At 49.6% G+C, this 16,687-nt stretch overlaps 1 protein-coding gene across 2 annotated transcripts; it reads right to left on the reverse strand.

Moving 5' to 3' along the window:
* Positions 1-6,589: 6,589 nt before the first annotated feature.
* Positions 6,590-15,160, reverse strand: LOC101938908 (zinc finger and SCAN domain-containing protein 23-like). Of its 2 annotated transcripts, none has more exons than XM_005315017.5 (5): positions 14,677-15,160; positions 14,030-14,151; positions 12,769-13,409; positions 12,195-12,402; positions 6,590-9,823 (listed from the first exon to the last, which is right to left on the reverse strand). In XM_005315017.5, the coding sequence occupies exons 3-5, from the start codon at positions 13,315-13,317 to the stop codon at positions 9,228-9,230; spliced, it is 1,353 nt and encodes a 450-aa protein (XP_005315074.2). In that variant the 5' UTR covers positions 13,318-13,409; positions 14,030-14,151; positions 14,677-15,160; the 3' UTR covers positions 6,590-9,227. The 2 variants fall into 2 exon arrangements, with proteins under 2 accessions (XP_005315074.2, XP_042702149.2); XM_042846215.2 differs by having other exon boundaries at positions 12,769-13,438; positions 14,677-15,156.
* Positions 15,161-16,687: the final 1,527 nt, after the last annotated feature.

The following is a 16,687-nucleotide window of genomic DNA, read 5'->3' on the forward strand; positions in this document are numbered from 1 at the left end:
CTTATTACTCCTCTGATTACACATCCAAACATCACATTAGCCCTTTTCGCCACAGGATCACACGGGGAGCTCATGATCAGATGTCTGTCAACTGTGACCCCTAAATCCTTTTCAGAGTCACTGCTTTCTAGGATACAGTCGCCCATTCTGCAGCCCCGGCCGGCATTCTTAGGTGGATGGCCTTGTGTTAGACCCGCAGTAGAGGTCTCCCATGGGGAGCAAGTAGATACCGGACACAGTGTTGGTATATAATACTCTAAATGCTCTTTATTGATTACAAAACAAACCTTACTCACTCCACGTTCATACTCCAAACATACTATACCAGAGTCCAAAGGTCAGCATAGTCCCGATGGTCAGTCGAGGTTCCTTCCGTCAGGATAAGATCATAAGATGCTGGGAGCCGGCAAAAACCACATCCATATCCACACGGGGCTCTGGATCAATAAATTATTCCGATTTGCAGAAATCATAGGCAATCATTTATAGTGCATTCTGTTACGTCATTGGTTCTTGGCCTAGTAAACAAAGGCATTCTACCCACACGATTTCAAAGACACAATCCTGGGCAGGCTGCCATGATCCAAGGCATGCCACTTCCTCCAATTCTTATACAATTTTATATCAGTCCAGCTGGTGGTGTTTCCTTTTCTGATGATTTTCTGTATTTTTCTCAGAACATAAGATTGTTTTTGCACAAATAGTTCTAATAGTTCTTGATCTTAAGTTCTTGCTTTGGTTGCCAACTTGCAACGCACGTATTCATGTCAAGTACACGTCATTCATACCAGGCCTCAATGACCTATAACATATTACATGGTATATGAATCACACTGGATATAGTTTTATATATCACAACACTTGTATTTGGCTGTATTGTTTGTTTAGTTCTCCTTATATGGTTATTACCTGGCAATAAATAAATTTTAGGGTTAAGTTGGTTGTTTCCCTCCCTCCCTCCCTCTTGTGTTTTTGGCTTCCCCATTCGCTCTGCAGCAACGCTCCTCTTACCTAAAAAGCTAAAAAGCCCTGCAGCACCCAAAAATCCTGTGGGGTTTGCTCATCACGTGGGTTACTACCAGAACAACTGTAAAGGGAAAGTGGGGATAGGGACATGCGGCAACTTGGAAGTGCTGCTCGACCCTGCCTACTCAGGCGTGCTCTATTCCGGTGCCGTGCTCGTGGCATATGAGGGTGGCAGCTTGGAAGTGCTGCTTGACCCAGCCTGCTGAGTCCAGGGACATATAAGGGGTACACTTGGGGGTGCTGGTTGACCTGGTCCGCTCAGATACGCTCTGTTAATGTGTGTGTTCATCTGATTCTGGGGCTGGAGGAACCCAGCCCCGGGGAACCTCGGTCCTGCAGGATAGCTCCATTGGGAGGGAACTTGCAGCAGGGAGAAGTAGAGCTCCATATGAGAACACAAGTGACACAAGCAGTACATTGATAGAATTACACTCCCCGCCCCCCAAAGAGTAACCCTAATAAATGAGCATACCACAAAGTAATGGGCAAATCTGGTAACACTGTTGTTCTTCAAGGTGTGTTGCACATGTTTATTCTGTGATCCACCCTCCTGCCCTCTACATCATAGTTTTCTGGAAAGAAGGAACAGAGGGGGTAAGGGGATGGCTGGGTTCCTTAGTGACAGGTACCACTGAGGAAAAAATTTTCAGCAAGTGTGCTTGGAGTACACACACACCTAGGTGGAATGGATGTGTGCAACACATCTCAAAGAACAACCTTTACAGAAGGTTTGTAAACACTTTTAAAAAATTAAAGCAGAGATTCTCACATGATCACCTGATTCCATGTGCAAGGCTTTAAGAAAAGCACCAAATATTGCAAGAAGGGATAAAATGGCTAGATATGGAAACAATGCACTCGCCTCAAGACACAGCAACTTCCTCAGGGTTTCTAGCTTCCTTCACACGATGTCTTCCAGCTCTGTACTGCAAAGTGCAAACCAAATCCAATATGTAGACCAGGGGTCAGCAACCTTTCAGAAGTGGTGTGCCAAGTCTTCATTTATTCACTCTAATTTAAGGTTCAGCGTGCCGGTAATACATTTTAATGTTTATAGAAGGTCTCTTTCCATAAGTCTATAATATATAACTAAACTATTGTTGTATGTAAAGTAAATAAGGTTTTTAAAATGTTTAAGAAGCTTCATTTAAAATCAGATTAAAATGCAGAGCCCCCCCGTACTGGTGGCCAGGACCCGGGCAGTGTGAGTGCCACTGAAAATCAGCTCGCATGCCGCCCTTGGCATGCATGCCATAGGTTGCCTACCCCTGGTGTAGATTGTAAACTCTTTGGGGGCAAGGACCTTGTCTCCTTATTTGAGGAGTGTCCTATGGAGACCAGGAATTTCTCTCCTTTCTAGGTGAATAAGCACACTCTGTGGCCTCTGTAAAAATAACAGATAAGAGTTTTCTTTTAATCAAAGCTGAGATTCTGCTGTAAACTCAATAGGATTTAACTTCCACTTTTTAAAGGATGCCTTTTTGCCTCTCCCTGTCCAAAAGAAGGAACATCCTGCAGCCCAACCAGTGAGCCGAGCAGTGATGGTCCCTGAGGCCATGGCAGGACCAGTTTAAACCCCTGTCCAATGAAGCTCCTTAGTTTTTAATTGTGGGGCCTTTAATCATGGGGCCGTTGATCAAGTTGAGTTATTTGCTAATAATGTCCCAGGATGTCTGATGGCTCATGGGGGAAGCAGGGATGGGTGTCTCCATCTGTGACTTTCTGTGACAGAATTGGGGGATAAAGGGGCTTTTCAGCAGTAGCTGGGGGGGGACGGGACTGTCCCCTGTTGCCCTTATGAAGGGGGGGTTTCTTCCCCCAGAGCTGCTTCCAGAATCACTCCCACCTGCCCCAATAGAGACAGGACAGACAGACCTAAATAACCCCCCACCCTCCCCTACCCCACCAGAGACTGAGGGGAGTAAAGTACTGCCTGGCCAGGGCTGTTCAGCCACCTGCCCCTGGGCCAACTGCCATAACTGCCACTGTGGAAGGACCCATTCTCACTGGTGGAACAGGGGGCGGCATGTTTGACACAATTCTCAAATCTGGTGCTTTAGTAAAAATCCCCCTTTCATTAAGAGAGCAGAAAAAAAAAAAAAGGTTTTCAGTGACCAGGCAACAAAAATGAAACTTCAAATCTGAGCCTGTTGCCCTCTCCCTCCCCAATACTGAAGTGGTTTGTCCCATCAGCTGGGCGTTTTGATGCTTTTTTTTCTGCCACTGGGAGAAACCATTTCCCTGTGTGGGGGTTGTTAAAATATCTGGGGAGCTTGTTTAATTTGGGATTTTTTCCTGTTAGGAATTTTAAAATAAAATCCCTCCCCTCACAACATTAGCTCCTTTTCAATCTGGAGGATAAAAATCCTGAGTCAGATGTATACTGTCCTCCCAGAGCATTCCATCACAGGATCGTGTCTTCCTAATGGAATATGTGTGTCTGATGGAGAATTTATGGCCTATTCATGCCGAGCAAAATTGAAACTTCCCAGATCCACAGATAATTGGCATAGATTGCATTTCTCTGTGGGGGCCTGACACTTTCCCCTAAAAGTTTGCGCCTATGAGCAGCTCAGAGATGGGATTTGTTCCTTAGTGGCCCCTTCCCTCCCTGCCATGGAGCTTTTACTGACCCAGTGAATTCCCTGTATTTGGGATATTTCCAACCCCTTGCTTTGGTTCCGCTCTAAACGCTCCTGCAGCATCCGTCACAGGGTCCTTGTTCATAGATCACTCAGCACTGCTCTCATGGGGGAGGGCACTTGCTGTGCTTGAGGCAGATGCTGTCCTGCCTGTTGGGGCTGTTTCTGGCCTGGGTGAGTGACTTCTGAATAAAAAAAATTCTGAGATGCAAAAACTGGTTCAGCAGGCTCCAGCCCAGAAGAATCCTATGCAGAAACTAGGATAAAATATGAAACTCCCAGCTTAAATTACTGAGGAGTAAATATATCGGTGAGTAAATGTGTGGCAAGGAGTAAGATGATGGAGATGGGCTGGATGCCTCAGCTGGATGGGATACAGAGCCTTTCACCTCTGTGGCATCAATTCAACTTCAACCCCGGCCTGGTCAGCAGCACCCAATGTAATTTGATTGTGTGTGAGGCTATGAATGACTTGGTGGGGGTCCATCCATTTGCTAATGGGCAGGTATCCCTGTCCCCTCCCAAACCCATCAGCACTAATAGCCCATTGCTGGGTTCAGTAGAGAATCCAGGGGGCTGAATGGGCCGCGGAGACTGAACTCTCCCCTCACTCCTCGGGGCCGCGTGATGAGCCCGTCACAGCTGGGGGAGCCCACAAAAGAGCCCATGGCCAAGGGAGAGTTTAGACATCAGCAGGGAGTGAGTTGCTAACAGCCAAGGGGAGATAACCAGACCTGCCCCTATAAAGACAAGACTGCCCCAGCCACAGGCCAAAGGGAAAGGGCTAAACTGGGGCATGTTTGAGCCCAGCCCTTTGGTGCCAATCTCCAGTGTAGCCCCCTCCTCGGTGTGGTAGCACGAGCACTCCAGCTAGGGTGACCAGATAGCAAATGTGAAAAAATCGGGACGGGGGTGGGGGGTAATAGGAACCTATATAAGAAAAAGACCCAAATATCAGGACTGTCCCTATAAAATCGGGACATCTGGTCACCCTAGCTCCAGTCCCTGGGATCTGCCCCTTGCTGCGCTACTCAGACCCCAGCCCCAAACAGTCTCTCCTTTCCCTAGTGTGTGTGGGGAGGAATTTATGCCCCAGAGCTGCCCAGCCCTGACCCAGAGGGAGCCACTGCAGAGGGCAGGCACAGAGCTGTGTCTACTGCCCCTCCTCCTGCCTGCCTGAGGGGAAGAGAAACAACCAACTGCAGTTCTGGGCTTGGAAAAACCATTCTCAAGTGGGGGGGGGGGAAGGGAAATTATCCTCAAACTCAAGATTTTTATCCCCCCCCCGATTGAAAAGGAGCTAATACTGTGAGGGGAGGGGTTGTATTTTAAAATTCCTGACAGGAAAAAAATCCCAAATTAAACAAGCTCCCCAGATATTTTAACAACCCCCACACAGGGAAATGGTTTCTCCCAGTGGTGGGGGGGAAAAAAGGCCCCAAAACACCCAGCTGATGGGACAAACCACTTCAGTATTGGAGAGGGAGGGGGCAACAAAGGCTCAGATTTGAAGTTTCATTTTTGTTGCCTGGTCACTGAAAACCTTTTATTTTTTTCTGCTCTCTTAATGAAGGAGGAATTTTTACTAAAGCACCAGATTTGGGAATTGTGTCAAACATGCTGCCCCCTGTTCCACCAGTGAGAATGGGTCCTTCCACAGTGGCAGTTATGGCAGTTGGCCCAGGGGCAGGTGGCTGAACAGCCCTGGCCAGGCAGTACTTTACTCCCCTCAGTCTCTGGTGGGGCGGGGGAGAGTGGGGGTTATTCAGGTCTGTCTGTCCTGTCTCTATTGGAGCAGGTGGGGGTGATTCTGGAAGCAGCTCTGGGGGGAGAAACCCCCCCTTGATAAGGGCAACAGGGGGCAGTTCCTCCCCCCCCCCCCGCTACTGCTGAAAGGCCCTTTTATCCCCCAATTCTGTCACAGATGGCGACACCCATCCCTGCTCCCCCACGACATATCAGACACCCAGGGACATTATCAGCAAATAACTCAACTTGATCAATGGCCCCATGATTAACAGCCCCACAATTAAAAACCAAGGAGCTTCATTGAACAGGGATTAAAACTGGTCCAGCCGTGGCCTCAGAGTCCATTGCTGCTCAACTCACTGGCTGGGCTGCAGGATGTTCCTTCTCTTGGACAGGGAGAGGCAAAAAGGCATCCTTTAAAAAGTGGAAGTTAAATCCTATTGAGGAAAAGAGAAAGGAGCATAAAGTCTGGCAAATGAAGTGTAAAAATATAATTAGGAAGGCCAAAAAAGAATTTAAAGAACAGCTAGCCAGACTCAAAAAGTAATAGCAAAATTTTTTAAAGTACATTGGAAGCAGGAAGCCAGCTAAACATCCGGTGGGGCCACTGGACGATCGAGATGCTAAAGGAGCACCCAGGGACGATAAGGCCATTGAGGAGAAACTAAATGAATTCTTTGCATCTGTCTTCACGGCTGAGGATGGGAGGGAGATTCCCAAACCTGAGCCATTCTTTTTAGGTGACAAATCTGAGGAACTGTCTCAGAGCAAGGTCTCATTAGAGGAGGTTGTGATGGGTTGGATCACAGAAACCCCCTTGGGAGCTGCCACCCGATGTGCCAAGACTACTTCTATCCCTCTGCTTTACCTGCCAGCTCAGGACTCCAGCACCCTGTCTTGCTGAGCCAGACACTCCCGTCTGCTCCAACACAGACCCAGGGTCTGAATTACGTGCCCCAAAGCTGCAGGTTTACCTGAAGGCAGCTAACAGAAGTGTTCCTGTCTTTAGCACTCAAATGCCCAACTCCCAATGGGGTCTAAACTCAAATAAATCTGTTTTACCCTGTATAAAGCTTATGCAGGGTAAACTCATAAATTGTTCGCCCTCTAGAACACTGAATGAGAGATATGCACAGTTGTTTGCTCCCCCAGGTATTAATACATACTCGGAGTTAATTAATAAGTAAAAAGTGATTTTAATAAATACAGAAAGTAGGATTTAAGTGGTTCCAAGTAGTAACTGACAGAACAAAGTAAGTTACAAAACAAAACAAAATAAAATGCGCAAATCTATGTCTAATCAAACTGAATACAGATAATTTCACCCTCAGAGATGCTTCAGTAAGTTTTTTCCTCAGACTGGACACCTTCCAGGCCTGGGCACAATTGTTTCCCCTGGTACAGCTCTTGTTCCAGCTCAGGTGGTAGCTAGGGGATTCTTCATGATGGCTCTCTCTCTCTGGTAGTCCCATCTCCAAAAGATATATTGGAATTGGAAGAAGTACAGAAAAGGTCAACATAACATTTAGGGGTATGAAACAGCTTTCATAGGAGGAGAAGTTAATAAGACCGGGACTATTCACCCTAGAAAAGAGATGACTAAGGGGGGGGGGAGGAGATATGATAGAAGTCTGTAAAATCATGACTGGTGAGGAGAAAGTAAATAAGAATGTGTTATTTACTCCTTCTTATAACACAAGAACTAGGGATCACCAAATTAAATTCATACGCAGCAGGTTTCAAACAAACAAAAAGTCAGTATTTCTTCACCCAGCGCACAGTCGACTTGTGAAACTCTTTGCCAGAGGGTGTTGTGAAAGCCGAGACTATAACAGGGTTCAAAAAATAACTTTATAAATTCATGAAGGACAGGTCCATCAATGACTGTTGGCCAGGATGGGCAGGGATGGTGGCTGTAGCCTGTTTGCCAGAAGCTGGGAAAGGGCTACAGGAAATGATCACTTGATGATTACCTGTTCTGTTCACTCCCTCTGAAGCACCTGGCATTAGCCACTGTTGGAAGACAAGATACTGGGGGAGATGAACCTCTGGTCTGACCCAGTTTGGCCATTCTTATGAGCCTTGTTGGCCCCAGGCTCATTGGCTCCAGCTGCCTCCATCCCACAGCCAGTTGCTGTGTCCCTGGCTCTGCCTTGGCTTTTCGTTTCTTTCCCCCACATGATTTGTTGTTGGCCAGTGCAGCTTCCCTATGGGGACCGTGGGCTGCAGCACATCAGGATCTTTGCTCTGGCCCCGTGTGGAGAGTATGACACATTGGCCCTTTGCTCTCAGAGCTTCAGAGTCTCATTTCCCCAAGGCAGCACAACTAGCAATCTCAGCATTTCCCTCTCACTATTCACATATCCCAGACCCATCAACACTTTCATAAGAACCTGGTTACAGCATGGGTCAATGTTCCAGTGCAGAGAAGAGCCATGTCCTTGTGACCTTGGCTGGGCCGAGATTGTAACCCTGTTACATGGATACGGTTAGGACTAGGCTACAGTGCAGCGTTTAGCAGTTACCAGGACAAAGCCAAGATGTAATGGGTCCTCGTGACTAAGATCTGATCTACACCTAAAAAATGTGATTGACCTAGATACATCACTGAAGGCCGTGAAAAAAACTGTGCCTTGTGTGATGTAGTTAGATTAATCTAACCTCCAGTGTTAGATCAATTCTTCCATCGCACTAGCTACTGCCACTCGGAGAGGTGGATAAATATTGATGGAAAAACCCATTCTGTCGATGTAGGAAGTGTCTACTATGTTACTGTGCCACTGTAGTGTAGATATGGCCTGGGAGCTGCAGGGTAGCAGAGTCCCAAGTGAGGATAGAAATGGGGCAGATGCAATGTAAAGCTGTGGGGAGCTCCAGGCTGGGAGCTGGGGAAGAAGCTTTAGAAGAGACAAGGGAGCTCCTACCAGTTAAAGCAGCATTTGCATTTTCACTGCTCTGGCTGCTCCCTCCCAGCAGCCGAAGCACAAACACCTGCAAGGGAGTGTCTGGAATAGAATGAACCCCTGATTTGGGGCCTTGTTTACAGGGAATTCAGGGTTCCAAGGCAGGTTCCCAGCAGCCAGGCAAAAGGAAAACACATGATACTGCTACCCCTAAAGCCCAAACAAGCAGAAAGGAGCCTGCTGGGCCAAGTGCAAGACATAGGGGAGTTCAGGGCCTGGAAGTCTATATTTACAGCCCAGGGATGTTCCTTTAGATCTAGCTGCTCAGCACCTGCGGGTGAGATGGAGAGAGCTGTGGGGCGTTGAACCCTTCTGCCCTGCTGGATCCCCAAACCCATGGGGTGCTCAATTAGAAATGGACTTCAATTCTCTGTTGATCTCAGGCACTTCTCCTCCCATCTTGAGTCATCACCTCTGTATCAAGCCACCTATTGGCTGCAAATGCATCCCTGTCCTTGAGCCCCTGTTTACTTTTCACTACTTAACAGTGTTTTCACCGAGGGAGCCAAAAGCCTTTTACAAATAGAGGGTGTGGATATGGGGAGAAAACATATCTGTAGCCTCAAAAACAGACCTTAGGATCTCCCAACTGACAGTCCTGCTCCAACTCTAGATGTCACACTTCTCCGGGAGCTGGGAACAGAACCCAGGAGTCCTGATTCCCAGCTTACCCTCGCCCCAACCTCTTAGTATGCAAGACCATATCTGCTTTTCACTGTGATCACCCATCACAATCCCTCCTCGCAGCATTCAGTCACCCCAGGAAAGTGCTCCCTAAACTTCTCCCCAACCCTTTCCCATTCTATATCTGTGAGACCAGGGCAGAGGCCCAGATACCTGACACATGCTAGGCCACAAGACCCCCTGCCATGGGGCTGCTCTGGGGCAGTGGCTGCTCAGGACCTGCTGTGTAGCTGTGCCCATGGTTATGAGACGTGTGGGTCCTCTGATGTCTCGTGAGATGTGAGCTCTGGCTGAAGCGTCTCCCGCAGACGGTGCAGATATAGGGTCTCTGGTGCCGAGTGAGGTTGGAGCTGTCGCTGAAGCGTCGCCCACACTCGGTGCAGATGTAAGGTCTCTCCCCGGTGTGAGTTCTCTGGTGCATCATGAGGACCGAGCTCTGGCTGAAGCTCCTACCACAGGCAGTGCAGACAAAAGGTTTCTGGCCGGCGTGCATCCTCCGGTGTTTTGTGAGAGCCGAGCTGTCGCCAAGTCTTTTCCCACACTCATCACAGGTCCAGCGTTTCTTGCTCGCGTGGACTCTTTGTGGTGTAATAAGGGCAGAGCCGACACTGATGCCCTTCCCACTCTTGGTGCGCTTATGAGCTTGTTCTGCCGGGTTGTGTTCCCCAGGGCAATGCTGCCCATTCTTTGTCTTGTGTTTTGGTTGCTCTCCTGAGTGACATGTTTCGCCTTTGTCATCACCACTGGCCTTGCCATCGGCTGGAACAAGAGAAGAAGGTGGGATTAATTCCCTGAGCAGGAGAAGGAGTTTGGGGCAGGGGAACCACAAAGGGCTCCTTGCCTGCTCACCCCACCAACAGGGCTGGGGATCAAGGTTTAGGTCCCCCAAACCCTCCCCCAGGGGGGGCTGGTTCTGTCTCAGTCTCCTCAGGTGAGAAAAAGGGTCATTGAGAATGGGAGGGTGCATGAGTAACATGCACCCTGATGGGATGACGCCTGCTGGGGGGTGACACTGAGCCAGGGATGCAGGAAATGGCCCAGGAAATATCTGACACCCCCCCGCAAACCTTCCAGAGACACTTGCCCCCCAGCAAAGCTGCCACAAGCTCACCCTCCCTCCCTACCCCTACACCTCTCATCCTGCTTCTCCCTCAACAAACCAGATGCCCTACCAGAGAGAACACCTTCTGGGAAAGCAGCTGCCCTCTCTGAGTTTCCCCCACCCTCCCCAACGTGCACATGAGTTAATTAACTCCCCACTAGCCCTGCGAGGGGCCTGATACGTCTGGTGGCACCAGGCCTCATTGTGACCCACCCCTCTCACAGGATACATCTAGTCTGACCTCCTGGCCATTACATTTCACCCAGTTACCCCATTCTCAACACAATAACTTGTGTTTGACTAAAGCATCTTCCAGAAAGGGGTCCCTCTGGATTTGAAGACATCGAGAGAGGGAGACTCCATCTCTTCCATTGGGAGTTTGTTCCAATGGTTAATCATCCTCACTGTTAAGAATTTGTGCCTTATTTCTAATTAGAATTTGCCAGGGTTCACCTTCCAGCCATTGGCTCTTGTTCTGCCATTCTCTGCTACATTAAAGAGCTCTTTAGAACCCAGTATTTTCTTCCCAAGAAGGTACTTGCACACTTTAATCAAGTCACCCCTCAATCTTCTTTTATACAGGGAGTCCTCGGACTTACGACACAATTCGTTCCTCAAAATTGCATTGCAAGTCGAAACCGTTTTTCCCATAGGAATCAATGGTATAAAGGGGAGATTGGTTTCTGAACCAAGGCTTGATACACTATTTTCACCACAATAACCCAAATGTTTGTACTAAATGAATTATAGATGACTAATGTTGCAACATCAATGTATTTACTGTAGGCTGTATTTTGTAAACAGCATTAAAATAAACATATAAATTCACATATGCTTTGACCCAGAAAACCCGCAACACAGGCTCAGAAAGCCAGGGAGATCGGCACACATGCTGAGCCTCAGCCAATCACCAGTGATTGACTGAGCCCGGGGCCAGGAGCCAATCAAAAACAAGCGGCAACCCTGCCAAGCCACAAGCTACCCTGCTGCCTCAAAGCCAATCAGAAGTGACCCCTTCCAGCTCCACACCAGTACTGTATAACAGCAACCAGGAAGTGATTTCAAGAGAACTTTATGCAACGTAAGGGCGAAACAAGTGTTGTAGGGGCGAAACGGGCAGTCAATTGAAAAGCGTCATAAGTGGCGTCCGACAAAAATTGGGCATTGTAAGTCCAAGGACTCCCTCTATAAGTTAAACACTGAGCTCTCACGGTCAGGCATTTTGAATAACTTTTCAGAGGGGTAGCCGTGTTAGTCTGTATCAGCAAAAAGAACGAGGAGTACTTGTGGCTTTTTGAATAACTTTTGTGGCTCTTCTCTACGCTCTCTCCAATTTGTCAACATTCTTTTTCCAATGTGAACATCAGATCTGGCCGCTGTATACCAGCATCCGTCTCACCATTCCCTGCTCCTACTTGTTACTCCCATTTATACATCCACGGATCATATTAGCCCTCAGCCCCTGGCATCTGGTTGGCAGAGCTTCAAGCCACCCCTGTAACTATTAATAGTTGAAAGAACCTACAGTCACTAACACTCTGGTCAGCATAAACCCCTCCCCCTCCCGCACAAGTATTCTGCAGAGCAGGCCCCTCAGCTCTGCCCATCCTCCCAGTACAGTTCAAAATGCTGACACCCTGAATGACTTCTTTCCCAGACCAAAAAGAAATAAATAAATAAAGGGAATGGGGGTCTCAGAGAGAAAAGGAAGGAAGATGCAGGAGGCACAGATCCCATGGCATGAGGGGAAGAAGACTCTAGGGGGGCACACAGAACCCTCAGCATGGGATTGGGGGGTTCAGATGGCCCCAGACATGGGGCTGCAGACAGTCTCTAAAATAGAGGGGGATGGGAGAGCGGCATCCAGGGAGCTTGTTGAGGGGAATGGGGAGGGCTGCAAGGAGCCATTGCTCTCCCCTGAGCGAGCCAGCAACCCCATTCCTCAAACATGCTCTGCCCTGGGCCTTCCCCTTTCTGCCTCCCCATCAGTGACCCATAGCCCACCATGCCCTGGACCCAACTTATTACCTATTTCCTGGAGGGGCTGGTGCTCCTCTTTGGGGATATGAGGCAGCTTGTACAGGAATCCTGAAGCTTCATTCCATCCCCCGTCCTGGGATGCACACCCGGGATGGGGCTGTGGCTGCTCTAGTCTGGAGCCAGCAGATTCCCATAGTGCCCCAGGGGACGCTTTTTCTTCTGAGGCCACTTCCTCAACCTTTACACGCACCATGACCTGGGTATGAATCAAACATGTAATGAGAGAGCCAGGGCCTGGGGCCTGCTGTGGAGAGTGGGGTCTGAGAGGGGAGACACCAGGGAATGTCCCCCAAGGACACAGCGACAGGGGAGGGGAGCACAGATCCACCCACAAACCCAGGGATTGACAAGAAGTGCTGCAGGGGCTAATGGGGATGAGTGGCCAATAGTCCTGGCTCTGCTACTGCATGCTTAGCAGCTCCCATGGGGCTGGGCTGGCAACACAGGGGCAACAGGGACCACAGAAGTGAGCCCCATGGTCCTGGTTCATACACAGATGTAGCATAGTCTGTCTCCCACCCCCCATCCCCTCAGTGGAATAATCAGGGTTAAATGCTCTCACCTGTAGCCCTGGCCCCTCAAACTCTGGCTCCCTCAGCTGGAACCCCTCTGCCAGGGCCACCGCCTGGGCACAGGTTTCAGGGCCACGTTCCCAGACCCAGCTCTGCATTTCCTCTGGCAGTATGGTTAGTAACTGCTCCAGGATCAGCAGCTCCAGGATCTGCTCCTTGGTGCGGCTCTGCGGCTCCAGCCAGCCATTGCAGAGCTCCTGGAGGTGGCTGTAAGCCTCCTGGGGCCTCTTGGCCTCCTGGTAGTGGAACTGCCTGAAGCGCCGACGCCGCGTCTCTATGTGGGTGTCATCCCCACGGAGGGTGGCTGGCTCTTTCTGTGGCTCCTGCTTGACCCATCGTGGTGCTGCCCATCTCAGTAGCCCCCCAATGGTACCAGCCTGGATGACACAAAGGGCTTTTTCTGCCCCTTCCGCTCTCTCCCCTGGCTTGGGGCTGACTGGGTTCTGCTCTTCCATTTTCACTGGGGGCTGCATTCCCTGCTGTAGTGGTGCCTGGAGCTGGAAACCCAAAGCTGCACTTGCACCCAGCTCAGCAGCCATTGTCTGTCCTTGGAACGACTGCAATTCCAACTCAGGAATAAACCCTGTCGCTCACTTGTAGGGCCTGTAGGAACATCGGCTCTCCAGGCAGCCTGCAGCAAAGGATCCAACATGGATTTTTCTGTGTGATGGAAGAATGAGAGCCAACCCATAACCCCAGGTCCCTGCTCTTGCTCAGAACAGACAGGCCCCTCTCTGACCACCCTGGCCCATTCCCCCACATAACCCAAGCTCCCTGGCCCCACTCAGTATGACAGGCCCCTCCCTGAACCTCTTGCAGAGTGGGGTGCATTTAGGTCCCTCCCCCAGAGCCAATCCATCAATTTTGTTTTGTGTCTCATCACAGTGATGAGCATGTGAGATCTCAGGGGAATGTTGGGCTGCTTGCCGGGGGTCCTGACAAGGTGGTAGGTCACCCGCTGAATTTATTAGTAAGTCTTATAGGGAGCACCGGGAGGACGATCCTGAACCATTTGTCTTCCCTGACGGGTATTCCTGCAAGAGGTGACGATTTGGCCCCTTTAGGAAAACCAGGCACTGAACCTTAAATTTAGCCACAGAGGACAGGCAAAAGGCCTTGTGGTCTTGACCATTTTCACTTCCTCTTTATTCTTCTTTTGTTTACTGTTTACACAGCCCCTAGCACAGCATGGTCCTGGTCCATGACAGGGGCTCCTCATAGTGCTACTTCAATACAAATAATAATACTTACAAAAAACACATGAAAAGAACTTTATTTAGGTTCCAAAGTTGAGTACTCAGGGTTAGGAAATGCTGGGTTGTACGAACAGCCTGAACTTCATCCTCTTTGTGTGCCGGATGAGGCAGGGGGTCCTGTGGAATAAATAGCACGTGATCATGTACCATAAATAAGATTGCACCATCACGCTCACGGCTTGGGAACAACCACCCATCATGACCGCCTGGGCTCAGTCTGAGAGGAAAGTGTGCTCCCAGCTGGGTTAGGCCATGATTAAACTTTGTAATATGCACAAGCGAAATGAGGCCTGGTCTACCCACAGAGCTGCAGTAGTTTAACTAATGGTAAGACTCCCAGCTCAGACACTTCTCCAATCTTCCCCTGGAGTGCTGGCAGCAGCCCCTCTGAATCATTTGATGCTACTACTACAGACCACCACCATGGGGCACAGAGGGGACAGAGTCCCTGTTGCAGAGCTGCTGCCCCAACTCCCAGCCCCCATTCTGGGCTGGAGTTGGGGGTGGGAGGGTTGCTCTGGCTCTCCAGACCAGGGGTTGGTCTCACCCAGAGAGGAGCAAGGATAGACCAGGAACTAGCATCTCGGGACAGGGCCCCTGCACCCTCAGTGCCACACTCAGTCTCCGAGCTCCTCCACCTACCTAACCGCAGGGATGTGCCAGGCTCTGCTCCGCGGTGAAAGGCTCCCTAGGACCTCCTGAGAATCAGAGTCAATCCACAAGGAGCTTTTGCAATGGAGGGCACCCAGTTCTGTTGCTGTGGCAGAAACTGTCTGTCCGGGCAGATTGTAATCAGCAGCTGAACGTACTCCTCCCCCCTGCAGCCAGCCAGCAATAGGGAGGGGAATGTGAAAGTAAGGAGCAGCCCCGAGAAATGGAATGATAACAGGATGTTCCTGGCAGGAAGGGGAAGTCTAGTGCAGCGGTTCTCACAACAAAATTTTTGGTGGCATCAGAGTGCGGCCACCAGCTCTTGCTGCTGGCCGCACTGACACTTTTCCCTAAAATTATTGATTTTTCCTAAAGTTAATAAAGTAATATGCACATACAGTATATACATCCAAATCATTGTAGTTTATTTATGTAAGGTTTGGGGTTTTTTTGCAGACTCAATAATAAAAATCATGCACAATTATCTCTATTCTTTACTGGACCTAACAGAATAGAAACACAAATAAGGTGCTTTGCATGTTCCTGTCTTTTTTATTATTGTGTCAAGTATCAGGGGGTAGCCGTGTTAGTCTGTATCTACAAAAACAACAAGGAGTCTGGTGGCACCTTAAAGACTAACAGATTTATTTGGGCATAAGCTTTTTCGTGTTGCATCCGAAGAAGTGAGGTTTTTACTCACGAAAGCTTATGCCCAAATAAATCTGTTAGTCTTTAAGGTGCCACCAGACTCCTTGTTGTTTTTTTATTATTGTTTCTTTAGCTTTTTTGGTAAAAGTGGTTGTCTGTATAACAATTTTGAAGTAAATTTAAAAATGCTTTGACATAATAGAAGTCCAAATAATAATGAAAAACATGTCTGGGTGGCTTGGGTCTGGGGAGGGGAGGATAGGTACGGTTGCGGCTGCAGCTGGCCAAGGGCTCCTCCGGGCAGGTGTGTGTGTGTGGCGGGGTGGTCTTGGGGCCTTGGCCAACTGCTCTGGCTGCCGGGGGGGGGCTGGGGAACGCAGGCAGAAGGGTTCGAGTCGGGGACTAGCCTCCCCAAAGGGGGGCTCCACTAGGGTTACCATCCGTCCGTATTTCCCCGGACATGTCCGGCTTTTGCGTCTCTATATAGCTGTCCGGGAGGAATTGGTAACAAAGTTAAAATGTCCAGGGTTTTTTTCTCCCTCGCCTCCCTCCCTCCCATGCAGAGTGCGGCTGTTGATTGGGCAGCTGTGCCCATTGGCCTCCAGCAGCCAGAGCCCTCCCCTGCTCCCCCCTCCCTCTGTCTGCAGCCCTGTGTAACACACAAACTGACCCACCGGGCAGCGTGTTTTGCCTACACATGGAGCCAGAATGGTAAGGGGAGTCCGGGGGGGGGGGCAGTCAGGGAGCGGGGGGAGTGTTGGATGGGTCCCCAGCCTCCACCTGCCACCCCCCTCCGCGCGTCGTCCCGCCCGTGGACTCCCCCTCCCTGAGTGTCTGGCTCAGCAAGACAGGGTGCTGGAGTCCTGAGCTGGCAGGGAAAACAGGGATAGAAGTAGTCTTGGCACATCGGTTGGCAGCTCTCAGGGGGAGTTCTGTGATCCAACCCATCACACTTTCCTTTTTGGGAATAGCACTAGATTCTGTTCCAGGTTATAAAGGAATAAATTACTATAATGAAGAGATACTGCAGAGTTTAATTAACGGTGAGGAAAAATAGTCTAAGGCCTGGTCTATACTACCCGCCTGAATCGGCGGGTAGAAATCGACCTCTCGGGGATCGATTTATCGCGTCCCGTCGGGACGCGACAATCGATCCCCGAATCGGCGCTCTAACTCCACCAGCGGAGGTGGTAGTAAGCGCCGCCGACAAAAAGCGGCAGAAGTCGATTTTGCCGCTGTCCTCACAATGGGGTAAGTCGGCTGTAATACGTCGAATTCAGCTACGCTATTCACGTAGCTGAATTTGCGTATCTTAAATCGACTCCCCGCTGTAGTGTAGATGTACCCTAAGCAA

The sequence above is a fragment of the Chrysemys picta genome, chromosome 4 (genome assembly GCF_011386835.1).
Source record: "Chrysemys picta bellii isolate R12L10 chromosome 4, ASM1138683v2, whole genome shotgun sequence".
In the NCBI taxonomy this organism is placed as follows: domain Eukaryota; kingdom Metazoa; phylum Chordata; order Testudines; family Emydidae; genus Chrysemys; species Chrysemys picta.